At 56.8% G+C, this 26701-nt stretch overlaps 3 protein-coding genes across 3 annotated transcripts; all 3 read right to left on the reverse strand.

Moving 5' to 3' along the window:
- Window positions 1-3014: 3014 nt before the first annotated feature.
- Window positions 3015-10660, reverse strand: VSIG10L (V-set and immunoglobulin domain containing 10 like). The gene is made up of 10 exons (XM_080828396.1): window positions 10107-10660; window positions 9137-9964; window positions 8449-8742; window positions 8009-8293; window positions 7351-7605; window positions 6637-6915; window positions 6120-6416; window positions 5146-5259; window positions 4780-4934; window positions 3015-4301 (listed from the first exon to the last, which is right to left on the reverse strand). Exons 1-10 carry the CDS (start codon window positions 10426-10428, stop codon window positions 4230-4232), a joined length of 2901 nt encoding a protein of 966 aa, XP_080684522.1. The 5' UTR covers window positions 10429-10660; the 3' UTR covers window positions 3015-4229.
- A 2164-nt stretch (window positions 10661-12824) lies between these two features.
- On the reverse strand, window positions 12825-24317 carry ETFB (electron transfer flavoprotein subunit beta). Its single transcript, XM_080828397.1, has 6 exons — window positions 24038-24317; window positions 16737-16895; window positions 16451-16609; window positions 16074-16136; window positions 13669-13827; window positions 12825-13038 (listed from the first exon to the last, which is right to left on the reverse strand). The coding sequence occupies exons 1-6, from the start codon at window positions 24092-24094 to the stop codon at window positions 12868-12870; spliced, it is 768 nt and encodes a 255-aa protein (XP_080684523.1). The 5' UTR covers window positions 24095-24317; the 3' UTR covers window positions 12825-12867.
- A 614-nt stretch (window positions 24318-24931) lies between these two features.
- CLDND2 (claudin domain containing 2) lies at window positions 24932-26161 on the reverse strand (the record flags this gene model as incomplete). The annotated part of the gene is made up of 4 exons (XM_080829564.1): window positions 24932-25005; window positions 25237-25356; window positions 25586-25715; window positions 25988-26161. The coding sequence occupies 4 exons, from the start codon at window positions 26159-26161 to the stop codon at window positions 24932-24934; spliced, it is 498 nt and encodes a 165-aa protein (XP_080685690.1).
- Between the last annotated feature and the right edge of the window lie 540 nt (window positions 26162-26701).

A 26701-nucleotide genomic window follows, 5' to 3' on the forward strand; every position in this document is an offset into this window, starting at 1 on the left:
CGCCACCGAGGAGGAAGAGAGGAGGAGGAGCAGGAGGAGGAGAAGAGGAGGAAAGCTCTTTAGAGAACCCATCACTGTGAGGGATAACGCAAAATTATGCATCTTTCTACAGCCATTTTCGCCACCGTTCACGTTTCCGATTGTGACCCACCCCCGGCCACCCCACACCCCTCTCTTAGCTCAGGCTGTCAACCGGGTCGTGTGTATGTAGTGGGTGTGTGTGAGCATGAGCCTGCACGCGTGTGTATGTGTGGGGGGGGGAGGGGCTCAGCGATCTTCCCTCCCCCGAAACCCCCACGCCCACTGCCCCCAACGCTGCTGCCTCTCACCTCTGGCTGGAGGTAGGTATGTGGGCTTCGTGGCAGAAGCTGTGAGGAGAGGATTTCCAGGCTCCCCGTGTCCCCAGTATATGCACGCACAGCACCCCCTCCCCTCTCTGTCGAGAGAGTGTCTCCCCGGGCAGGTTGGGAGTGAGGAGGGGTGTCGCGCACTCGCCTGTCAAGCTTTCATTCAGCCTTTGTGAGCAGGTGGGAGAGCTCCGTCTTGGCTCTGGGCCTCCTTGCTGCCTACCATCAGCTGCCTGCAGCCCGAGCGAGGCCCCATCACTGGCTCAGCCGCCTGAGACCTTCCCACTCTCTCTGCCCCCCCTCCCCTCCCCCGACTTTCTGGCCCCATCTGGGCCAATCGGTGCTTCCATCCAACTGTCAGACTGGTGCCCGTGGTCACCTGTCTGTCTCAGTGCTTTGCCCTACCCCACCCCCAGCTCCCCTCAGCCCGCTGCAGCCACCCACAGGTGTGGGCTTGCTGGTCTACCACCCGCGACCTCTCCACCGACTGTACCTCCCAAAGGCTGACCTGACCGCCCTCACACACACTCCGATAGACACACACACATACCAGCGACTGTGACCAGCAATAGCCCCCCGGCTCCAGCTGTCCTGCAGCTGGTGACCAGCTTGTAGTTCCCCTGAGAGTGGGCAACTTGTCAGGAGGAGGCGCTGAGAGGCTGTAACCTCAGCTCTGATGGGAGGAATATGCAGTATGCGTACCACTTACACAGAGTGGGGAAGAGAGAGGCATCACAGACATCCCCAGTCCAGACCAAGATGTCAAGTCACCAGCTCTGACTCCTGGGAGACCCGCTAGAAACACTCACCCCAAACCACACTACCCAGAGCTTGGGGAGGAAGAGATCAGAGCAGGGGCGGGGGGAGGGGGGCAAGGGGCAGTGACTGTACCTCAGACGGGGGCGTGGGCCCCATCCCACATTGTCTTCCATCCCCAGGGTCCAGGGGGTTGGGGAGGGGTGGGGGAGGGATGCCAGGGAGGGGGCGGGGGGGCCCTGGGGGCCGTGTGTTCCGACTCATGGGGAGTGTTGAGACCACCACACCAATAAACGCCTTTTTCCAAAGTCTCTGCCTGCAAGTGTCAGGGTCATTAAGGATTTGGGTGAGTGGAGGGCCAAGGGTCATTGGTGGTGTCTCCCCAGCATCATTTCTACCCTCTCTCTCTTTCAGTAGATTCGGAATTGACCCATTACACAATGACGTGAGATCTATCTAGATCTGCACCATTGCTTTTCCCTGTTACATGGAAGATCTTGGGTCTGTGGGAATAGCAGTGGTGGGGAAGATAGTACGTACAGGCCGAGAATGGTAGAAACACTACAGAGTACAGAGATGAAGGTCTAAAGAAACTGAGTCCATGGTGACATTGTTTGAGTAGCTGGATCAAAGCTTACCTGATGCCCACCTTCATTTACATAAGCAATACCGTCCCCTGAAAGTATAAGCCAAGTTGTGTTAGGTTTCTTACCAGTGATTAAAATGGAAATGAAAAGTCTAACTGATATAGAAAAGATACAGAGGACCCAGGTACCCAGTACCCAAGCCTTCACCTTTCCAAAAAGATCCAAGAGCTCTACTTCCCTAAAGGCCTCTTTCATCCCAATCTTGAACCAGAATACCTCACATCCTTTTCTTCCCTGAGACAGATGCATTAGTTTTTTCCTCCTCCTTTGCTAGCAGATCCACCTCCCATGATACAAGCTGAGATGTTTGGTTTCCCAGCCTCCCTTGCAGTGATGTGGCTAATTTGGGGTCAATAAGGCAAGTTTGCTAATGGGTTTCCAGGAAATTTGTTTCCTCACTCATGAGGTTGGTCGAAGGAAGGAGTGTGGGAAGGGAACCTTGCTCCCTTCCTTTTGTCTTCAGATACAGTTGCATGAAGAGGTGATGGCTGGAGCTCTAGCAGCCATATTGCCACATGAGACAATATGCCAACCCGGGTCGCTCCGTTACTGAGCCAGCCTGAAATCACCACTTATTTTGCCACTGTTTATTTTGTTACTTGCAGCCAAGGGAATCTTCACTGATGCACTCCCTACATTTCCAATGAGAAACCCAGCTAAGAGAGAAAAGGCATCACACTGGGGAGAGCCGTGGTAAGCCCAGCCTTCTGCTGGCGCCAAAACATTTGCTCAGTCAACCAGTGTTTATTGATTGCCTGCTGTGTGCCAGGCTCTGTGTTAAGCGCTGGGGATAATGACATGGTCTCTGCCTTCGTGATGTACTCAGTTGAAGGAGGGAGGCAGAGGGTAAACAAGTTTAGTACATACAAGGTTACGTGAGAGAAGCCAGAGGTTCAGAGGTTGTGAGACTGAACCCATAAACAAGACAGCCTCCTAAGTTGGTAATGGTTACATTTTTAGGGTTTCTGGACCCAATTCCAATATTGGGGGGATCCCCCCCAACACCAATTTTCAGACACCAGCAGGTGTCTGAGAATTCACCTCCATTCTGACACCATCTCCCCAAAGATAGCATGAAATTCCAAAGGTGAAGGGTCCCTCCTACAAGACTGACACCCCCATTCCCCACTTCGGATTCCAGCTGCAAGCCCCAAATTGCTACCCGGGCTTCTGAGCGACTGCCTACAGCTGGAGGTTCCAAAGACCTCTTCCTTGGATTTGATTAATTTCCTAGACTGGCTGCAGAACTCAGGGAAACACTTACTTACATTTACCAGTTTATTAAAGGATATGAATCAACAGCCCGATGAAGGGCAAGCTCCCAAACAAAGGAGCTTCCGTCCTTGTGGAGCCTGGGGCCCAGCTCACCGCACAGGAGAGCATTCTGGTTCCCCCAGTGTGGAAACTCTCCAGAAATGGACCCAAGAGCTGGCCTCTTGGGTAGTAGGAAGGCTTCATTATATCGTTAGGATTGACTAAGTCACTGGCCATTGGCTGATTCAACCTCCAATCCCTCCCCCTCCTGGAGGGGCAGGCAGGGAGGGGTGTGAGACAGTTCCAGTCCTCTAATCACAGGTTTGGTCCTCCAGGCAACCAGCTCCCCCTTTGCGTGGGGTCCAAAAGTCACCTTCATTAATAACAAGCCACTCAATTCGCCTTTAGGGCTCTGAACCGTTTTTCAAGAACTGTGGATCCAGGGAGACCAAAGATATCTGAGAAACAGATTTTGGTCATCTGAATGAGCAAATATATATTTCCCATAAATCGTTGTAGCTCAGTTAGCATTGTCCTTGAGAAGTGAATAACCCGGGGCAAAGAGTGGGGTTCCAGGTGAAGCAAACTCTGGGGCAAAGCCCCGGAGGCAAAATAGAGCGGGGTGGACAGAAAGCCTGTTGTTGAGTAGCAGAAAGTACCGGAAGGGGAGGTCAGAGGTCAACAGAAGCCCAACCACAAGGCTCTGCAAATCACAGTGAGGAGTCGGGACAATATCTGAAGGGTAATGGACTCCCCCAGAAGGGTTTGAAGAGGAGAGGATGTGTTCTGAGCTATTTCAAGGTGCAGACGCTGGCCGCTGAGTGGGTATGGCCTGGAGGAGACCGACGGATGCAGGAAGACCTTCTGAGAGAATGAGGCTGGGCGCCGCCTGGGGCTTGAAGCAACACAGGACAAGCCTCGCCTGGCCACCGGCCTGTCCCCCACCAAGCCTGTAGGCCCTGCCTGGAGGCTGTGCAAACCACACACGTGGATGGGCAGCAGTCTCTCCCAGCCTGGAAGCCACAGCGCCTTAGCTGCGCAAACACAAGCAGAGTCTTCTGCCCTGAGAGAGAGACATGAAGTCCCATCCCAGAGCCAGTCTTCAGTCACAGCAGGACAGGAGGGCCCTGCCTGCTTTTGGGATGAAACAGGAGGTCCGACCAAAAAAAAAAAAAAAAAAAGAAAAAGAAAAGAAAGAAAGAATCCTGCGTGGAGCGGGCCTTGGTCACACCTGCGTGGCAGCCCGAACAGTCCTCGGTCCCGCACCCGGAGAGATGACTGGACTGAGACCAGCAGCCTGGAAGAGAATGGAAGGGAGGAGGACAACCTCAGGGGTCACCCTGAATGTGACACGACTCACCTTTTTCGAGGACTAGCTCACATCAGTCAGAGTTAGCCGGGTTCCCTCCATTTACAACAGGGAGAAAAGAAATGTCCGCCCAGCCTTCAGAGAGAGAAGACAGGTGACAACCCAGCTTTCACTGGGGAGAAGACATTCCATCTCACATCTGAGAGAAGATGGAAGTTTTGCCAATTTTTATGGAAAAGAATAAAGTTCTCCCTCCTTTGGCGGGAAATTGGAATTTTACTCTTACTACAGCAAAAACGTGATGGGAATTCCTGTCCAATATTTATGTATTAAAAAGGGAGGGGGGTTATTTACCGACTTTGTAAACCAACAAGGAAAGCTGGAGGAAGAAGACTCAGATCGTCTCCTCTCCCTAAAACACAAAAAGTTCCAGCCCATTCCAGGACATTGGGGCACCGACACTCACTTGGTGGGCCCCGTTTGGGCTAGGGTGCTCCAGCGGGACTTTGAGGGGCAGAGGCTGTGAGGTCTGCACTGGGGTTACGCTCTGCATCTTTTTTTCCAGTGGGGGAACCACAGAGGTCAAGGAGGGGGGATGCTTCTTTTTCTTGAGAGAGTCTCCTAGAAAGAGGAGGAACGAGAAACAGAAGCACGTCATTGGCTGTTGCAACACATCAGCCCAGCTAATGACCAGGGGAGCTCGGTGAGGGGCGGGGCCTCACTCTGATAGGCTGATACGGAGGTAGAAGGCGGGATGAATAGCCTGTGGCCGTGCTGACTGGTTCAGCCCGGTCTCTTTCTAGGAACCTTCCCCAGTGCGCCCCTCATTTACCCCTGAGGCTGCACAGGCAGCAGATGCACAGGTAGAGAAGTGCTGCCAGGAGCGCCAGGCCCAGTAGGGAGCTCAGGACGATGCCAGCAATGGCCCCGGAGCCCAGGGTGGGACCTAGAAGAGACAGAGCAATGGAGGATAAGAGAGCAGGAGCTAGGGCTGGACCCAAGTTTCCTAAGCCCCCTGCTCCAACGCTCTCGGAACCCAATTCCTGGGACCCCAGACTCTCAGTTCTTTCAGCATTTACTAAGTAAGCGGTGCGCCTGGCGTTCTACCAGATGGTAACAATCCACCGGTGAGCAAACCCAGATACCTACTCTCATGGGGATTAATTTTTAGGGAAATCAGAAATGAACGCACCAATTAATAACAATTACAGGTTGTACTAAGAAGAAAAATAAATGTGCTAGGACAGAAATAAGGCGCTATCACAGAAATAGAGTCAATCTTCTGCGAAGACTCTGTTTCCAAATGAGGCCACATTCATAGGTACCGAGGGTTAAGATGTCAATATACCTTTGGGGGGAGACACAGGACAGCCAATCAAGTCAAGAAGAGATCATCAGGATGAGCCCTAATCCGAGATGACTAGAGCCCTCACAAGAAGAAGACAGAGACACACACAGGGAGGAGAAGGCTGCGGGAAGCTGGAGGCAGAGACCAAGCATTGCGGCTACAACTCAAGGCCAAGAACGGACGGCCGCCCTCAGAAGCTGGGAGAGACCCGCAAAGACTCTGCCCTGAGTCTCAGGGTGCACAGCCCTGATTTCCCTGAGACGGAGCACTGACCCCTTGATATCTGACTTCTGGCCTCCAGAGCTGGGAGAGAATACATTGCTATGGGTTCAAGCCACGCAGGTTATGGTCCGTTGTGACTGTAGCTCCCGAAAAAGGATACAAACAAACAAACAGGATACAAGGAAACAGACTGAAGGGAGGCAGCCCAGGAAAAGGCTCCAACGGCCCCAACTCACTGGCCTGGTAGACTTGGCTTTGTGATGGGGTCCCTGGCTGGCCCCCCAGGGTGGGGAGGATACGGAAGGCCCAGGTCCCAGGGTTCCGGCGAGGAAGGGGCACCACGGCTGACCGCTCCTGAGGCCCCAGGAAGAGCAGGGAGATCCAGTCCTTGTAGGTAGTGGCTCTACCCAGGTCGGGGCCCTCTTGTCGCGCCTGGATCTCAAAACCACTGATCAGGGCCCCGCGTTCCACATCCCAGGTCAGCACTGCTGCACCCTGGGCTCTCTGCAGCCTCCACGAGGAGATGGAAGGTCCTGGGGAGGAATAAGGTGGGGGGTGAGGGGAGAGGGAAGGGGGCTGCAGACCTGGGCTCATAGGTCCTGGGAGCAGAGGGTCTGGGGAGCCTTCTAGGCCTAGAAGAGGAAGGGACTGAGGGCTTGAACTCTTGGATCTGAGGGAGAAGGAGCTGGGGACTGGATCTGAGGTTAGAGAGGGCTGGAGGACTTCTGGGTTCTGGGAAAGGAATGCACTCACCAATGAGAGTAATCTGGTTGCCCCCAGCACCCAGCGCCCCGCTGCACAACACGGAGTAATTTCCCAGGTCCCAGTCCAAACTGAAGTTGCTAATGAGGAGCCTGTGCCCATCTTGGCTGAGCCGGAGGCGGCCCCCACCTCCGGGGGCCACGGGCCGCCCTTCCCGGGTCCAAGATGCTCTGGATGGTGGAGGGCAGCCAGTGGCCTCGAGCGCCACTTCTGCCTCCCCAGACGGTGTCTCCTCCACTGTGGGCTGCAGCAGCACCTCCCGAGGGGCCTCTGCAGGTAGAAGAAACCTAGCCAAGTCAAGACGTCACCCTGGAGTCCAAGCCCCGCCCTTTGGGGAAGGAAACAGCTGTGAAACTTTAGCCAGACAAGGAAGCACTGCTCATTCATTCACTCACTCTCGTTCAGTCATCATCGGATGTCCTTAATAAGGCCTTATGAGATACATACTATGGACCAGGTTCTGGACTGGGGAATTCATATTGTTCTCGAGCCTTTATTGCTCGGGACTCATAGGAAGGTGTCAGGAAAGAAACTGTGGCCCTTTTCCCTGCTTGCAGTTTAGGAACAACCTTGGTCCTTCTGTAGGGTTTAAGACGAAGGAACTCTCTTTTCCTGGAGTTAGAAGTCTGCCGTTCTCATTTCCTAAAGGAGCTAAGAAATACGCCCCTCCTCGGGAAACAGGAAAGAAGTCCCACCGGCTCTTACCCGGGGTGACAGTGCAGGTGCGTGTGGTCACCAGGTGACGAGCGAGGCAGGTGACGGGGACACCGCTGAGCCGGGGGTGGGCGGGGACAGCCGCCAGGAGCGCGGAGGGCACCGGCCCCGCGCGGACGCCTTCAGGGAGACCCTGGAACTGCAGGGAGGCGGCGGGGACCCCGCCGGGCCACGAGCAGCGGAAGCGGAGGCTGCGGTCCCCCGGACCGCCTTCGACTGAGCACTGTGGGGACCCAGGCGGCAGGTCTGTGGAGCGGAGGGAGAGATCAAGGGGCCCGCCTCTCCGCGCGTTCGCGCCGACCCTTCTGCACCTGGCACAGGCCCATAGGCGCCATCCGCGCCCCATTCTCTTGCCCCCCAGCTCCCTCTCCCAGAAACGTCCGGGCTGAGCGGGCAGCTGCAGCCCCACCGACGGCCTCTCTTTCCCAAGAAGACTACATCTCGGCACTGATTTCTTTCCTCGCAAACATAACCCCTCCCACCGAGTTACTCTGGGCCTGCAGCCAGGCGTCTGTGCCCTCCCGTTGCGCCCCGTCCCACATCTAAGACAACGCGCTCATTTCTAGAACGACCCCGCCCCCTCTTGTGACTCCTCCCCCTTCCCAGGTAATTCCTTTATTTGCTGATCCCACCCACGGGCCGCGCTCACCCGCCACCGTGAGGTTGAGCAGGGAACGGCGGCGGTGGCCGGTGCGCGGGTTCGAGGCGAGGCAGGCGTAGGTGCCGGCGTGGCCCGGCCCGACCGCCGGCAGCAGGAGACGCGGGCCGGAGGGCACCGCGGCCTCGGCCGGGTCGGCCAGGCTCCACGTGATGTCGGCGGGCGGCCGCGAGGCGGCGGTGCAGCGCAGGGTCACGTTGCTGCCCGCGGTGACATACAGGGCGGGGGCGGCGTCGCGATCCGAGGACACCTTGATGACCGGCGCATCCGGGCCGTCTGGATGAAGGGATCCGGACCGGGAGAGTCAGGGTCACCCGGGACGCCGCCACGAGCCTCGGGCGCTCCAGGGGACCTCCGGGGACCTCCAATCCCCCCTCCGCCTCGGACTCAGGAGGCCGAGCTCCCGGATCCCAGCGCACACCCCCACTCACAGAAGACACTGACGTCGGCCGCAGCCTCCGTGTGGCCGAAGGGGCTGCGGACGCGACAAGTGTACCGGGCCTGGTCGCCGCGCACAGGGCGCGTGATGAGCAGCTGGTCTCCCTCTGTGCGGATCCGGGGTGGCTCTGCTCCCTCAGGGTCCGTTGCCTCCAGGGTGCGTCCGTCCCGGCTCCAGCTCAGCTCCCCACGACCCGGCCCCCACCCTAGGCAGCGCAGCCGCAGCTCGGCCGCCCCCTCCTCTGCCTCAGGGGTCTCGGGCTGCACCGACAGCTGGGGCAGCGGCTCTGGGAGAGGGAGACGGGTTCAGGACCCGGTCCCTGGCCCCCTCTTGCTGTATAGTCAGAACTCCAGGCCCCAGCCTTCTCCACTCCTCCCACCCAGGACTTCCGGGCCCAGCCCCAGGAGTCCCCCTCCTCACAGACCCCTAAGTCTGAGTCCCCCACTCTCTCCTCTCAGAGACTCGGGATTCCGAGTCTCCAGGGGACTCTTGATCCCCAGGTCCAATTTCCCTCAAGAACCCCTGTCTCCCTCCAGAACCCCAGCCCCTCTTATCCCTCCTCCCTCCAACTTAGAAGACCTCTCTCCCCTGTCGAGGGACCCCTACCTCAGGGGAGAAAACATGATCAGACAGCAGCCACCTTCCCAAAGGGCCTGCACTCTGGACCTCTGCCCACTTACCATACACACCCACGGTGAACTCCCGAATCTGCCGGGAGACCCCAGCCCGGATAACCTCAGCAGTGTACACCCCAGCATCCTCTAGCTGGGCGGAGGCAAGTTCCAGGCTCCCCTGGGCCTGGTCAAATCGCAAGCGGTCTCGGTGAGCAGGGTCCAAGCTGATCAGGGGGGCCCCTGGCCCCAGGCCTCCGGCTGCCAGCACCTTGGAGCCTCGACGCCAGACAACCAGAGGAGCGGGAGGGCCGGGGCTGGGAACCGGAACTAGAGGGAGCCGGATGGCGGTCCCCACTAGCACGGAGAGAGGCCTCCCCACTTGCTGGGGGAGGCTTTCCACGGGGTGGGCTACTGCAGTTACTTTGGATTCAGGGTTCTGGGCAGAGATTTCAAGATCTTGGGAGGATTCTGAACCTGGGGTCTCAACGGATGCTTCAGGGTCTGGGCCTCGGGCTGAAATGTTCGAAGTTGGGGTCTTAACAGAGGAGGGCTCTGAGTCTTTGGCAGGAACTTGAGAACCCAAGGCAGAAAATACTTCGGAACCCGGGGTTTCAGAGAAGGCAGGATCCAGGCTCAACTTTTGGCCCTCAGTAGAAACATCTGACCAGATGGACAGAGGCACATCACTCAAATTCGAGGCCTCAGGAAACCATTTGGAATGAGGGACAGCAGCAGTGGTTTTTGGACCTGGAGACTGATCTGGAAATTTCCAGCTGGGGGGTTGGATGGAGACTTTTGAACCGGGGCTCTGGGAAGAGCTTTCTGAGTCCAGGGAGAAACTGGGTTGCGGAACTCCAGAAGAGGCTCCGGGGTTGAGGACCCCTTCTCCGGAGGCTGCAAGGACAGAAGGGGGTCTGCTGGGGGTCTGCTGAGCAGGGGAACCAGTGGGGAGGGGGCTGAGCAGGGGACTTACCCAGGAGCAGGGGGTCTGCTGAGCAGGGGAACCAGTGGGGAGGGGGCTGAGCAGGGGACTTACCCAGGAGCAGGAAGAGCAGCAGAGCCCGTGAGGTGTCCATGGTGCTGGCCGCACCCGTGAGGACACTGCCAAGACACTCCGTGGCCTGCACCTGTGCCTCCCTGGTCGACGAGTCCGACAGGACTGGCAGCTTCCTGGGCGGGGAACGAAGCCAGACCCAGTGGGAGGTGCCAGGGTCCCCCACCCCCAATCTAGTGGCAGAGCCAGCCACCCTGCCCCACTGGTCCTCATCAGCTGGTCCTGTCTGACCCAGGCACTCCCCACCCCTGGGTGAAGACAGGGAGAGCTGGGTCTCCCAGCGGAAACGTGGTAGCACACTCATGGGGAACAGAAGCCAGGAAGACCTCTCGGAGGAGGGCGAGGTGACCCTTCAGAGAGCTCCACCTCTGATGGCCTTGGCTTCAGTTCAGGCTTCCTCTCACCAGACTGTGGACTTGAGCCCACTCTGGCCTGCCTACAGCCTCAGATACCTGCACCCGACCCTCTTCCTACTCTGCCCCAGCTCCTCCCACAGCTCCCTGAGGCCCTCAGAGCAAGTCTCCACAGGCTGTCTCCCACCCTCTCCCAAGACCCAGAGTTGCATTTCCCTGCCCCCTAGGGCCTCAAATGAGTGCCACCGAACTCAGCATCTTCCCCCAACACAAACCCTTTCCTGGGTTCTCCATCTCAAGTGTGGTTCCGCATCTGTGCAGAGGCTGGGAGCCCTCCTCCCTCCTCTCCCCTTCTGCTCTGCCCCTTCCTCTCCATTCCCACTGGCCAGACCTATCCTCTCTCCCAGCCTCCTCCCTCCAGCCTCCACCACTCCGTGGATCCACACTTGATCCCCTTTTACCCCAACCTTTCTGTGCGTGGCTCCCATGAGCCCTCAGGAGATATCCATGGTCCCTTCCAGACCCAGAGTGGCCCAGACCTACCCACTCCGGTCACACTGTCCACCCTCTTACTCTTTGAACATCCAGCCATCCCTATGCCCCATCTCTCCCCTCCCAGATTTGCAGGCGGTCTCTCCTCTGCCTGGAATGCTCGCTCACTCCCTCTGCGACTCCCCCCCCAACTTGTCCAGCAGCCTCACCTAATTAAGAATCATAATAATAATTACCACTTTTCCTGCGCCAAGAACCATGTGACATGCTTCCCAGGCATTATCTGCCCGAACACTTCCAAATGCCCTATGAGCTGGGGTGTCATTATCCTCATTTTACAGGCCAGGGGACTATGGCTCAGAGAGGTCCGGGGACCTGAAGAAGGTTGCACCGCCAGAGGATGGAGCTGGGCTTTGGCTCAGAGCAGTCAGATGCTCACTCCCTTCAGAAAGCTCCAGGCTGGGCTCAGGGCCTCTGCTCAGCTCACAGTCAGTCCTCTTGAGCCTATCAGTGAGTTCTCACCATGCTGATGGTAATGACAATGGTAATCATAGAGTGAGCACCTTCCTTGTGTCGAGTGTGTTTCTGGGGGGGCTGCACTAATGGGCTAAGTTTTACAGCTTAATCTTTAAGGAGGGGTCTATGTCCCCTCCCCTCGGATCCAGCTGGCTTCTGACTACCAGGCCAAGAGAGCACAGCAGAAGGGACCCCATGCCAGGGTCTGCATCTCGGCCCACAGACTGGCATTTTCCACTTCACGTGTGATGGAACGCTCCCTCTTGGAACCCAGCCACCGTGTTGTGACAAAGCTCCTGCAGCGCCCCACCCCCTCCGCCCCAGAGGAGTCGTGGCCTCTGGCTAACAGCCAGTTCAAGCGAACAACTCCAGCCAGCTTGCAGGCCGCATAACTGAGGCATCTTGGATGTGGATCCTCTGGCCCCACTTGAGACCCCAACTGAGGCCGCCTGGAGAGGTGAGCTGTCCTGCCAAGCCCTGCCCGAATTTCAGATTTATGGGCAAAATAAACGATCGCTGGCTTAAGCCTCTGAGTTTTGGCGTGGTTCGCTATGCCATGCCAGACAACCAGAACACGGGTGTTATTACTAACTGCCCCGAGGGAGGAGGGAATCCGGGCTCAGGGAGTGGGAACCTGCCACAGTCCTCCCAGAGCCAGGGAGTGGCCTGGCTAGGGCCTCGAGAGCGAGACCCCCAGCCTTTAACCACTGCACGAAGCCCTTCCTATTCTGATCAGCCAGATGGGAAACCGAAGCTCAGACACGGGAAGTCACTCACTCGAGACCCCCCAGCCGATAACTACGAGCGAGGGTCTCAGATCCCCAAGTCTGACTCCGGGCCCCAGCTCTCCATCCCCACAAGAGGTTTTCATTGTTGTCTGTCTCCCCAACCAGACCCTGAGCTTCTAGCTTTATTCCCTCTTGTACCCCTCGTCTCGGTAGGGGCCCGGCACCTGGGAGCCCCACCGGCAAACGCTCTGTAGATGAAAGCCCTTCTCCCCACCTCACAGAAAGGCATCCTTCAGGACTCAGCCGAGACGTCCTCTCTCTGGGAAAGCTCTCTGCCCCACATGCCAGCTCAGGTGCCCCAGGCGGGCTCCCAAGCGCGTGGTGTCACCTGTGCTCGGAGCGTACAGCACCCTGCATGCAGCTGTCTCTGTCCGTGTCCATCCCCTCGCCCCGGCCCCCTTCAGCATGGAGCTTCGCAGGGACTGGATGTGACTCACCTGGGTCCCCGGCGTCACCCAGTACAGGGCCTGGCACGCAGGAGATTTAAGCAAATGTTTGTTGACTGAACCAAAGACCAGGTCTCCAGGGAATGAGTTAAACAGAGACAGTCGTCGGGAGGGTCATAGTTTTATTGCTGAGTTTCAGGGAAGGGGCTCAAATCCGCCCAATCTCCCTCAGCTTGGCCACCAGGTCCTCCGTGGTCTCTACCTTGACGCCGGCTGTCCGCTGCGGCGGGTCCTCCACGCTAACCACGGAGAGCTTGGAGGTCAGGTCCACACCCAGGTCTCCGGCCTTGATCACCTCGATCTTCTTCTTCTTGGCTTTCTGCACACCGGCAGCCGCTGTTCACGGGGCTGCTGGAGTTCCTGCGGCCCCTCCCGCAGCCTCCTCCCCGTGACTGCCACGTCTGCAGAACCAATCCCACTGCCCGAACTTGTCTGGACCCACCCACCAACCAGGACAACTGGGACCTCTTCCGGGGCCCGGGAGAGATCATGTCTGTGGGCGCGGACGGCCCGGGAAGCCCTTCTCCTGAGGATCCTCTTTTAGTCAGCTGCCTTGGGAGGCCCTTCACGGGCTGAAATGGACTGGCAACGTCAACCTTCTGGCGGTAAAGACTCGAAGGACTTTGGGCCAAGCGGACACACTGAACGCTCCCTATTGGCTGAGCTACCTCACAGCACCCACCCTACTGAAGGAGATGACCCACCATACCCTCCTATTGGCTGGGATGACATACTAAGCTCTCCCTATTGGCTAGGATGACCCAATGAACCCATCCTACTGGCCATGATGGACAGTGAACTCTCCTTTTAGCCAGATGAGCCCTTCCTTCTGATCAGAAGTCCCCTGGATCCCCTCTCCCCGCCTCTGAGCACCAGGGAGGCACTGGGCCTACGAAGCACTCACCCGCCCACTCCCGGGCCCTCAGGGGCCCGTGCACCAAGCACTCACCATGATGTTGGGCAACGTGGCGTAGCGGGGTTCATTGAGCCGCAGGTCAGCGGTCACCACGGCAGGCAGCTTCAGCCGCAGGGTCTCCAGGCCCCCGTCGATCTCCCGCTCCACTTTCAGCTTGTCCCCTTCCAGTGTCACCTGGGAGGCGAATGTGCCCTGGGGAGAGGAGGGTGGGGGCGAGGTTAACTCAAGACAGGCACAGAGCAGCGGGAGTGCATGCACGGATGAGGGAATGAATGAGAGAACAGGAGAGAGTCCCACAAGGTAACCTACAGACACAAGTTCATAAACAGGACGAAGCCACCGAAAGGGATCTCAAAAATCTAGGGCGGGTATCTGTACTTTCACCGGGAACGAAGGTGCGGGTCCTAATGACCTGAACCTGCCAGTGAGGTTCCTGCCTATCGTCAACCCACCTTAATAATGATGAACATGTATGGAGGGGAAGGGCGCTGTTCTAAACAGCCATCAGGCCCTCATGGGAACTCTGTAAGGTCAATGCTAGTGTCCCCACTTGACAGATGAGGAAAACTGAAGCAGAGAAAGACTCCAAAATGTGCTCATTGTCACCCACCAGCGGTCAAGCCAAGAACTGGCTCCATGCCCTGCTCCCAGTAACCACCATCCCCCGGGGCTCCCTTCCAGGCCCCTCTGCTAGGCTGACCCTGGAAACGTCTGCCGGGACCCGGTCTTCGTCGCTCGGGGCCCAAGCTCTGGCCAAGCCCCTTGGTCCCCCCAGTCCTATATCAACACTGGCTGACAGACCTGCACCCTCTTTGTCCAACCAACCTGTTCTCTCCACTCACTCACTCACTGGACAAACCTTTCAAGTCTTAGCTGGAATGTTCCATCATTCCCAATCTCATCCGAGGGCCCCATGAAGCAGCCTTCGGATACACTGTGAAAACGACCAAAACGGCCCAGGCTTTCGAGCGCATTTCTTCTGGCCGGGAAGGCTGCCAGGAACCAAACACATGCCCGGCAGCCACAGGAGTCGAGTGTCTTCTGAACGTAGGAAACATGGCTAGTAGTGCAACTGTGGGGTGGGATTCTTCATCTTAACTAATTAATTTAAATTTAAAGACCGAGAGGCGCCTGGTGGCTCAGTCGGTTAAGCACCTGACTCCTGATTTCAGCTCAGGTCATGGTCTCCAGGTCACGAGCGCGGGCTCAGCGGGGAGTCTGCTTCCTTCCTTCTGCCCTTGCCCCGGTTCTCTCTGTCTCTCAAATAAGTAAATAAATCTTTTTAATAAATAAATATATTTAAAGATCCGTCAGCCAAATATATTACCATGATCACGATGATGGCTTCATGGGCGTGTGTGTGTGTCCAAGCGTACCAAACTGTAACTTTAAATATGTACAGTTTATCGTAAGTCATTTAATCTCAATAAAGCTGCTATTTGATGCAGTTCCAGAAAACTTGTAAGTCTGTTTGGAACAACCTGGGGTATGTGAGCCTACTTTTTCAACTGTGAGTTTTGGGGATCTAAACTAAGTATTTCTGATAGAAATTCAGCATCTGGGGGCACCTGGGTGGCTCAGTGGGTTAAAGTCTCTGCCTTTGGCTCAGGTCATGATCCTGGGGTCCTGGGATCAAGCCCCGCATCGGGCTCTCTGCTCGGCAGCCAGCCTGCTTCCCTTCCTCTCTCTCTGCCTCACTCTCTGCCTACTTGTGATCTCTGTCTGTCAACTAAATAATAAATAAAATCTTTTTAAAAAAATAATTAAAAAAAAAAAAGAAATTCAGCATCTGAACTGAGATATGCTGTAGATATATCATTCATATATCAATGGATTTTGAAGACTTCATACAAAAAGAGAAAAGAATGTAAAATAGCTCAGTATTTTCTTATACTGATTATATGCTGAGATAATCACACTTTAGATGTGTTCAATTAAATAGAATATTATTGCCATTAATTCTGCCTGTGTCTTTTTACTTTTTTATCTGGCTATGAAACATTTTAGATCACCTAGGTGGCTTATGTTCCTATTGGACCGGCATAGGTGGGGAGGGGGCATCTGGAATTTCATACAGGGTGGGCAAGGAAGGCCCCTCTAAAGAGCTAACAACTGAGCAGGACCTGAAGGAGAGAGTGGGAAAGCCATGAGGCAGTCTGAGAGAATCATGTCCTAGGTTGCGGGGGAACAGCAAGTGCAAAGGCCCTGGGGCAGGGATGAATTTGGTGCACTTGTGGAGTGACAGAGCTGATGAAAACAGAGCACCAAAGGCCTAGACAAGGCCTAGTGTCTTGGCCACGCACATTTCCTTCTTGCCCGCTGGAGAAGCCACCCTGTCTTACTAAGCCTGCCTCCCTCCAAAAGGGCATGGACAAGAGTGGCCCTTTTCTGAACCCCCAGATCTGGCCCCTAGGAGATGCTCCCCACTCCAACCTCACCTGTGGCCAGTCTAGCAATCCAGCTGTCATCTGTCCCGTCTGGTTACAGTCATCATCAATGGCCTCGGTGGAGAAAGAGAGAAGACTGTAAGACAATGTGGCTTTTCACATACCATTCAGGCCTTTGTCTAGATGGGAGTTTGGCCACACATCTGCCCATGGTCCCCCGGCCTCCTCTTCCACGCGGACCATCACCATAACCCCCGGAGCTCCGATTCTACCTCACGGGACCCCAGGAGTCTTTCTGACGTCCACAGTCACCCTGCCCACCCCGTTCAAACTCTCCACTAGGCCTGGGCCTGCTGTCATCACAGCGCCTGCCCCCAGCTCTGCGGTGCTGAGCAGGGAGGGGAGTGCAGGGGTAGGAGAGCACTCACCTGCTTGCCCAGCAGCAGCAGATCCACCTTCTCCTTCTCTGCCAGCTTGGCCAGGACCCGGGCCACCTGCAGGGGACCCAGGCGATCTGCCTCTGCAGCCGGCACCTCCACGTGGATGCCTCGGTCTGCACCCATGGCCAGAGCAGTGCGGATGGTCTCCTGCCAGGAGAAGGGACGTGACTCAGCTTCCAGCCCCAAGGGGACCCGGGAGCCTGGTCCCAGGCCCTCCTCCCCAGACCCAGGACTCGGGGCCCTGGACGGCACCTCCTCCCCAGGACCTGAGCACCTGGCACTGGGTGGGCCCACAGCTGACGGCGATGACCTCTTTCACCAGCTTCTTCTCCTTGAGCCGCACAGCCTCTTCCATGGCGATCTCACAAAAGGGGTTCATGGAGTGCTTCACGCCATCCGTGACCACGCCTGTCTTGTCAGGCTTTACCCGGATCTGCCGAGTCAGCAAGGGAAGGGGCGGGGTCAGGGGAAACAGGCAAGAAGGCAAGGGCTGGATGGGGACAACTGGGACCCGGAAAGGGGCAGGGCCTTGTCAAGGTCCCGCAGCTCTGGGGACATAGTAGATGAGAATTCACAGCCAGAGGGTCGTCCTCTCATGATGTCACTCACACATCTGTGGAGCACTGGGGGACATCGGACATGCTTGTCCGACTCTGTCACTGCTCCTGGGGCCCAAGACAATGTTTCTTGAATTTTGGTTTACTATAAACCACGGCGTGAAATACACTTTAGGATACTCCTGAGTGTATGACAGATATACAACATATACCTCCATACCAACATAAATATGGCAACGCGAGGTTCGGTGAACAACGCCTCCCCTGATTTGTACACTGTACCCTGACATTTTCTGCTCTTTAAATGTCAACCCTCCACACGGATCTCATGACTGACACGTGGTCATGATCTAGTTTGCAGAACACTAGCATCAAAGGCCTATGCTGCCAAACAGGCAAACTCCACTCACTCCTTTCCTCACACAGTCCGTCTTAACTGAGCACCGACTGCGGGCTGGCCCAGAGCCAAATTCTGGGGGCACTGCCACCAGCAAGGGAGCGAGGCCCACTGGCCCGGGAGCTCTGGGTCTAGCATGGGGTGGGAGGCAGTACGAACAACTAACCGTCCCCCTATTATTTTCCCATGGTCACCATTCCAAACTACTGCTGACTCAGTGGCTTACTGTCTCACAGCTCCCGAGGCCTGAAGTCCAAAATCAGTTTCATCAGGCTGCAGGCAAGTTTGGCAGGGCGGGGTCCCTCTGCAGGCTCTAGGGCAGAATCCGGCCCTTGGCTCCTCCAGCTTCCTCTGCCTCTCTCTTCTGCAGACTCTGGAGATGGCATTAGGGCCCACCTGGGTGATCCAGGGTCACCTCCCCATCTCAGAAGCCTTAACTCAGGCCCAACTGCAAAGATCCTGCTTCCAAATCAGCTACCATTCACCCACGGACTGGGGCCTGGATAGCCTACTGGGGCCACCTCCTAGCCCACCACATTCCTCTTAGCAGCCAACGGAGAGAATATTACTGGCCACCAGCACTGAAGGAGAATCACGCAGGAGCCCTGTTCTAAGCAAAGAACCTCACTCATTAATCTTGGTGACAGCCCAACGAGGGAGGAGCAGTCATTGTCCCTGTGGGCAGATGAGGAAACTGAGGCGCCCAAGCAAAGTAGCTGGCCAGTCAGTGGTTTCTAGGATCCAAGCGCTCAAATCCCCTGCTCTGCCACCTGCCAATCCATGAAGAAGTCTGGGGAACTCAGAGAGGATGATGGGGGCCTGTGACCCAGTCTGACGTGGGAGGCTATCAGGAAGGCCTCCCAGAGGCAGTGGCACTACAGGGGACACCTGAAAAATGAACTGGAGTTGCAGAGGTCAAGAGACAAAGAACAAGGACGATAAAGAGGCAACTGGATGTCGTTCCGGGTTCTCGGGGGAGAACTGCGAGCACAGCAAGGGTGGAAAGCGGGGAGACGGCTGGGCGGCTGTTAGTCAACGAAATGAGGAGTGACAGTGCCTCGGACCGCCGAGCCAGCAGAGACGGGGAAGCTGATGGACCGACCGCAGGGGTCCCTGGAGGTGGAAGTGACAGAGCTCTGTGCTGGGCAGGCGCGGGGAGAGGGAAGAATCCTGCAGGACTCTGGGGCGTCTCGTGGCTACATCCTACAAGCAGGATTGGGGAGGTAGGTAGGTTCTGCGTCTAAGAAGCCCACGAGATGCCCAGAGGAGCCTTCCTTGGGCGCCTGCACGATCCAGCCCAGGACCTGGCTTGCCTCTCTCCTCCCATGTGGCTACCACCAAGGGCTCAGGCGGCAGAGACCCAGGATGACAGCCTGGCCGAACTGGGGACACTGAGACACTGTCTCTTACTACCTCCCTGCACATTTCGTCTCTTCCCAGTCTGGATGCACCTCATGGACCCGTAACACTGAGGAGGAGGAGGAGGAGAAAAAGGACAGCTATCATTTTCTATCACTGTTAGTTCGTTTTCTAAAAAGTCATTTTAAGATTTTATTTATTTATTTGAGAGACAGAGAATGCGCACAAGCAGGGGGAACCGCAGGCACGAGGCTCGATCCCAGGACCCTGAGATCATGACCTGAGCCGAAGGCAGATGCTTATTAACTGACTGAGCCACCCACGGGCCCCTAAAAATCATTTTAACACCAAAAATAAGGCTCAAATTTCAGAACTAAATAAATTCATTTTATGAAATACAATTGGAGCCAACACCATGCTCTGAATCCATGGTTTTTCCACTAGGACCTACCTTGAGTGTGTGGCACACGATCCCCAGAATTTGCCAGAACATGCACTGGCTTGACCCTCACCTCCCCTGCTATCCCTCACCTTCTGTGTAAACCCTGTCCCTTCCAACTCTCCCGTCCCTTAACCCTGTTTAACTCTCACCGTAGCACTGGCCACCCCGACATACGACATACACTGGGGACTGATTGAGAGTGACTATCAGTCTTCTCCCCACCAGAATGTCAACTGCCCGCGGACAGGGACTTCCAACAGCTCTTTTCAGGACTGTACGCGAAGGCCAAGCACATGCCAGAACCATGCATGACAACCTGCATGACAACCGCTCAAACACTTGGAAACAGCAGGGAAACTAAACCACAAAAGCCTTCTCGTTACCGAAATAAAATCCAAGTCAGAGGTTTCCCCTTTCAACAAGAAAAGCAGCCCCACCAGTAACAGGCCAGAGCTGGCGAGCCAGCGGCTGGTGGATGGCGCCAATCCTGCTCTTGTTCTGGGGGGGCTCCTTGCACCAAGCTCCTGACGCCCATGAACCAAGGGATGAGAGCCTCTGGCCCTGGGAAACGTGCGAGCGCATCTTCTCGGTGGAAGACCTTTTAAGCCTGAGTTGATTTCAAGCTCCAAAAACACTGTTTAGTTAAATTACGTAAGTCAGGAAACCATGGTTGGTCTGAAAAATTAGGGCCAGTCATTTTTTTTCTATTATTATTATTTTAAATAATGAGGTTTTATAAATCAAAGAAGATAATCCTGCATGAAGCTTTTACTCTTTCTCTTGAATTTGCAAAATGTGCACCTTCAACAGAAACAGCCACGAGCCAGACAGGTAGTGCTCCAAGGGCTTGACATGTATTAAGTCATTTAACTGCCCTAACTGCCCGGGGAAGTTAGTTGCTGCCATTACCATCCCCATTGGCTCGGCACAGAGAGGTCAAGCGCCTTGCCCAGGATCACACAGCAAGGAAGTGGCAGGACCAGGGGCCTAACTCCAAGTCTGACTTGGGAATCATGAGACTCTTTAGGATGAGAAATGGGCCCTCAAGAGGTGGGGGAGCCGGTCCTTTTATTCCTGGCCATTTATTCGTGGCCCTCTGTCTCAGAGCAGGTGTATATAAAGTGACTTCTGAAAGCTCTCCCTGAACTTTTGACACAGCTCAAGGACTTCTCTGTGGTTCTGTCCTCTAGTTTTTTCTGTCAAGCGAGTCACTCACTGGGCATGTGCTGGGACTCTGGGCAGAGCACAGAGCACCCAGGACACAGAGTGACCAGGATAGCCAAGGACAGATGGGGAGACAGTGGCCAGGGAGTGATGCCAGCGACAGATGACTAAGGCGGTGGTCACCGCACTGAGACCCTTCTACAGCAGATCTCATCTCGGGCAGGCAAGACCAACAGCCTCACGGAGCTGACACGTGTGACCCGAGGGATGAGGAGGGGCCAGCCCTGCCGAGAGCAGGAGAGGCAAGGGGAAAAGGCCAGGCGCTCCCAGAACTGAGGGAAGGCGTGGCTGGCTGCGGTTAGGCCCAGAGCTGGAAACAGGTTTTCTGGGGCCTGAAGTTTCCAGCCTTTGGGGGAGCCTCTTTAGGAAAATGCATACCAAATTACGAATGCAGAATTGATCCAGTCTCTGCCTGGGCCTTGAAAGAAACACTGAAGGTTACGGCCTCATCGGCTCATGGAAGATGTATCCTGGCCAGAACTGAGTACTCCTGGGTTGGCAAATGCTTATGAATTAACACCCTAGACAAACAATAGTAAACATACACACAGACACACACTGAGCAGAGCATTTGCGTTCTGAACGGATGAGTAAAAGAATGTCCATTACCAGTTCTACCAATAATAGCCACCCTCCCTGAGGGCCAGCCAAGGCCGACTCTTACCCTGAGCCAAGTGCTATACTAGTGGCCCATTTAAACTTCACTGCCACCCAATACAGGGTGGTTAAGCAACTCTCCCAAGGTCACACAGCAGGAAGCAAACTGGATTCCAGCTGTGGCTGGCCTGAAGTGGGCCCTGAACTGAGAGCCTGACGGGTATCTAAGATAGTGCCAACTGCATCAGACAGACTCTCCTCCGGACCCTGGGGCTCGAATTCTGGAAGGACACAGACACCAAAGTGCGCGATCAGAAAATCACCCTGTGGATTACAAAGTGGTAAGAGTATGGGAGAAATTTCAGCAAGGGAGGGCACAGGGATGACAGGGGGTGCAATTTCAAGTCCGTGTCCAGGAAGGCCTCACAGAGAAGGTGACACCTGAGCAAAGGCTGGAAGGAGGCGAAAGAGCCATGCTGGGAACAGAGTGGGTGAGACCTGGCACTCACCCCAAGGGACTGTCATTCTGGGCGTGGGGGTGACACCTGGGTGAGCAGAGGATCCCAATCCAGTGTGCGAGCAGAGCTGAGAGAGGCAAGCCCAAGGGGCTGCAGGAGTGTCCAAGGACATATCAAGAAGCCTGACAGGGTTGGGGTAGAGGGGCTCCCTGGAGGAGATAATCCCAGAGAATCACTAAACTTTTGATACAATTGACAGATCAGAGTTAGGCAGGACAAGGGAGGTACACGGAGCAGAGATGGAGGGAAGGGTGCCCAGGCAGAAGGCACAGTGGTGGGCAAAGGTCCAAGGCAAGAAGGGGCCAGGCCTGTCAGGAAAGACCAGGTGAGGGAGCCATGGAAACACAAAGGGTAAACACGGGACCCAGCACTATGGATGGCAGAGCAGGGACCGCAGCCAGACCACGAAGGGTCTTGAACACCAGGCTGAGGGGCTGTGACTTTGTCCTTAGGGTACTGGGGAGCTTCAGGGCAACTCGGGGGTGGGGGAGAAAGAGCCCTGAAGTTGAGAGAGGTTGGACCAAAGGAACCATTGAGAACCAGGGAGGAGACCTGTGTGGGGCCAGCTGGGAGGAAGAGAAGTCTGAAATGCTGGGCCCATGAGGATGGAGAAGGGGACCAGCTGTCAAGTAACAGGTGGTGGGGTTGGCAAGGGAGGGAGGGCAATGGTGCTGAGGCTCTGGCCCGGTGATCAGGTAGCTGGCAATGTTTATTTATTTCTTCAGAAAGGGCACCTACACACACAGCCAACAGACAGGATGCAGTGCTGGGAGCCCCGGGGCAGCACACACCCCCGGGATAGGATAGTGGCTGATACCTTCTCTTTGTTCTCTCATTCAGCACACACCTGTATGCCAGGCCCTGTGCTGGGTGAGGCTGGGACCCAAAGCTGGTCATTTTCAGGTCTGCCGGTGGGGTAGACAGATACGACGCAGGCACCTCAAGCCATGGAGACCAGGGCTGGGGCACAGGGAGGCCCAGAGAGCAAAAGAGCCCAAAGCAACAGCTAGAAGTAGGAAGAAACCAGGAGAGAACGTCCCAGGACCCCCAAGAGCAGCTGAAGACAACACCCCTGCCCTTTGCTGTCAGGGCTTTGCTGCAGCCCTGACAGTAAAAAAGGAGGAGGGGTGCCTGGGTGGCTCAGTCAGTGAGGCTTAAACTCAGGTCATGATCTCAGGATCCTGGGATCAGGCTCCCTGCTCAGTGGGGAGTCTGCTTCTCCCTCTCCCTTTGCCCACCCCTCTTGTGCGCTTGCTCACTCTCTCCCTCAAATAAACAAAGAAAATCTAAAAAAAAAAAAAAAAAAAAAAAGGAGGAGCAGAGACTGGTGCACTTTGATCCTGACAGTAGCTGCCTGGAGTCGGGTGATCCAGCAAGCAACAGGACCTCCGAGGGCCTCACTTTCCTCACCCACCCAACCGGCTTGATAATAGCAAGCAAGAGGATACTGAAAAGTACTGAATGAGTCCGTGTCCGTCAAGGACTTGGAGTGCTGCCCTTCGCACAGTAAGCACTCACTAAACGTGAGCAGTTATGATCACTGAAGTTTCCCTGCCAAGTCCGGCTCCCAGGCCCTCCTCCCCACCTCACTCCCCAAGTGGGCAGGGATCTTGGTTTCATGCACCAGGAGGCCTCTGGCATGCCAGGCCCGTGCTGGACAATGCTGGGGACATATAGGTGGAATCCCAGTTTGATGGTGGGGACAGACATGGATGGGCAGTCACCATCTACAGTAGATGGGCAGACCATCTACGGTCTGCTTTAAGCCAAGTATTTCGAGAAACTGGCCCGAGAGGCTGTGTCTGATTCACCTCTGTCCGGACCAGCTACTCTCCGGGTCAAGCCAGGACCTCAAAGACGCTGCCTCCCACCCCCCGCCAAGCCCTCTCATGGGGAATAGGAGCCATTCCACCAGCTCAAACAGAATTTCATCTCCAGCAAACATTTCTCCCTCCCTTCCTGGCTAGAGCCTCCTCGCTCACCCCGCGGCTCTGTAGGGTGAAGGCTTCTGGGTTCCCAAGTTAAGGCAACTGAGTGGGCAGTGCAGCCTCACAGGTGAAGTGTGGCTTGTGTGCAAAGCACTAGTGGCGCTGAGGAGTCAGACGGACCTGGAGGGGAATCTCAGCTCTACCCCATCCTAGCGGAGTGACCTCTCCGCGCCTCGGTTTCTCCAAATGTTACACAGGGGCCGCGGCACCTCCAGCGGGTAAGAAACAGAGAAAGTAACTCGTACTGCACACAATTATTAAGACAGTGAGTCCAAAACCTTGAGAAAAGGGAGCGGGGTCATGACCCCAAAGGGGCTGGGTCTGAATTAGGAGGGTCTGAAGTCTGAAGCTCACGGTCCTTGATCTTTGCCCTCAGGTGTGACTTTGACTTTTAGGAGGAAGAGCGGCAGAGACCAGACGTACGAGAAGACACCCCCCCCCCATACCATACAGTTTCGGGACCCCCGGGAGGTGCAAGGAGGGGCCCGGTCACCTTCACGGCGAAGTCGATGACCCTCTTTACAGCCACGAGCGCGCGCAGCTCCGCCATCTTCCTGCGGCTCCCACCTGCGGGGTCAGTAAGCTCACTCCGCCTCTGGAGCCGGACGTCCCGGCCCCCTCTCCCGCTCCCCTCTTTGCGCCTGCGCCCCGCGCCGCCGGCCAATCAGCCGCGACGATGCCCGCCTCCGCCCTGACAAAGGACCAATCGGGGACCCGGAGGGGAGGGAAGTGTGGCAAGAGGATTCGGACCAATGGAGAACGGATTCCGGAGAAAGAGGCGGGACCTGAGGGAAGGGGAAAAGGACTTAGAGAAGGGGGCGTGGCCGGGAACTAGGGGAAAGGTCGTGCGCGCGGGGAGGTGATCCTGCAGCGCGGCTCCTCCCGAGCCTCCTAAACCCTTCCCAACGCCCTCGGATTTATCCCTCCCCCAGTTCCCCACTGTTTCCTCGCCTGTTTAAGTCGCTGTGCTCGCATCTCCTGCGCCCTCTCGTGTCTGTCTCCCCATCTTCTTGCCACGTTCCTGGTCCCACGACCATGCCTCTTACGTCCCCCTGTATCCGTTTTTCCGCGTCCGTGTCCCTACATCCCTTCCGAGCACCCATGTGCTCTCCTGACCCCACCACCCCTGTGCCCCCTTCCCCCTCCGAGCCCCTGCGCCTTGTCCACTCCACCCATGCTCGTGTCCCCATGTTCCTCGTTCCCTATAGTTTCATGTGCTTATGTCCTCCCCGAACCCCCAGGTGTTCCCGTGTCCCAGTCCCCCGTCCTCTTCATATCCATGCTCCCGCGTGCGTTCCTGTCCCCCGTGTCCTCACGGCCCCCAGAAAGGCACGCGGAGCCGCGACGGTGAAAGCCGTTCCTTTATTCCGCCCCAGGCAGGCTGCGGTCACAAGCACACGGGGAATCCACTGAGGGCATCCGTGCTCTGCACGATCCTGTCCGCCAGCAGAAAGCAGAAGCCCGGCGGGAGGGGAGCGGAGGGCAGAAGCCTGGCGGACGGTTTGTCCTGGGGCAGATGGCCGGGAGCGCCCCGGGGACTGGGGCTTGGAGCCCCAAGGGCGCCCCTGCCGGGTCTGCGGGAGTCGAGAGCGGAGTTTGGTGAGGATTCCCTGGGAGGGCGGCTGGGAGTCTGCGGGGAGGGGGGGGTCCTCCGGGCAGTCTCCTCCACCCTCCTCCCGCTGTCCAGGTTACCCGCGAGAATAGAGAAGGGTAAAGCCAGCCACCCCGAAAAACAGGACCACGAGAAGAAGACGTCGTTCTTCCACGCGTTCTTCACCGTGTAGCCTGTCAAGGCGATCAGCAGCAGCAGGCCTGGGCCCCGCGCACCCGGTGAGCTCCCCGGGTCGGGAGTGGGGTTGGGGGGTGCCGCACCCAGGCCCCACCCAGAGTACGCCCATCCAGGGCCACGTCCCCTTCCTCGGCCACGCCCCCTCCTCTGGGTCTCTGGCCCCTGTCCCCACTCGCATCCCCGCGACCCCTGGGCCCCTGCCCCTGCAACCCCCAGGCCCACCCTATGACTGTGGGCCCGCTGCCGTCTCGCCGTAGAGGAAGAAGATGCCGCTCGTAGTCTGGCCCCGCGAGTCGCCCTCGTGGCACAGAATTCTCAGCCCCATCACCAAACCCACGATACCGCCAGCACCGCTGGAGAGAGGGGCCGCCTCAGCCCCGCGCTGGCGCCTCCTCGGGCCGACGCCCCGACCCTCCCGTAAGGCGCTGGGAGCAGAGCTGACGGTTTGGATGCGGACTTGGAAGTTACTTCATGAGGGAAGTAGGTCCCGGGTTGGGGGATGGTGGTAGTCTCTGTCGCAGAGGAACAGATGGGCCTGAGACAGGAGTGGAAGGGGTTTGGGTGGGGCGCCGCAGGACGTGTCCTGCTGTTGTGCCGTCTGTGGTCTGTGCTGGGGGCTGTCTGTCCAGTAGGGGACATCTGGGCGGGTCGGACCTCACTCTGGCAGGGGATGTTGGAGCAGGTGCCACCATTACACTCCTGCCACAAGCCACTGTGGCCCCCGGGGTAGCGGATCCAGGAGTTGGTGGTAGTGGAGAAAATCGTGAGGATTTTGGCCAAGAAGCCCAGCAAGGTGCCCCCGCTCTGGAGGCTCGGCTTCACCCCCATGCCAGCGCAGCGGCTGCCGAGGGCCACACACGCAAGATTGGCCGACACTCCTCCTGTCCCCAGGCCCCTCTCCCGGGTCCTTCAAGTCCTTGAGACCCCCCCCCCCACACGTTCCTCCATGTCTGATTGCACCCCAGCACCGCTGTCCGGGGATGCCTCCTTCAGGCCCTTCCCAAGACCTTCATGGCCTGCTGCTCCTCCTGGGGGCCTTGAGAACGTACCCCCAAGGAATAGTGCTTAGAGACCTCCCTGTCTTTGGAAGATCTCCCTGCCCCCGAGGAATGTCCCTATAGTCTGTCCAGTGCCCTCCCCTCCCCCATGCACACACCCACCTAAGTGACTCACACTCAGCTCCCAGGGCTTCTTAGACACAGAGTCCAGAGGGTGGGGGAAGGGAGACCATGTCTCTGTGACACAGGAGGAGTTCTAGAATCCCCTCTCCCATCAGTCATTTAAAGAGATAAACCTCCCCCAAAACACACACACACACACACACACACACACACACACCCTAAGCAACTCTACTAGCACAGAGACCGC

Source organism: Martes martes (assembly GCF_963455335.1).
Source record: "Martes martes genome assembly, chromosome: 17".
In the NCBI taxonomy this organism is placed as follows: Eukaryota; Metazoa; Chordata; class Mammalia; order Carnivora; family Mustelidae; genus Martes; species Martes martes.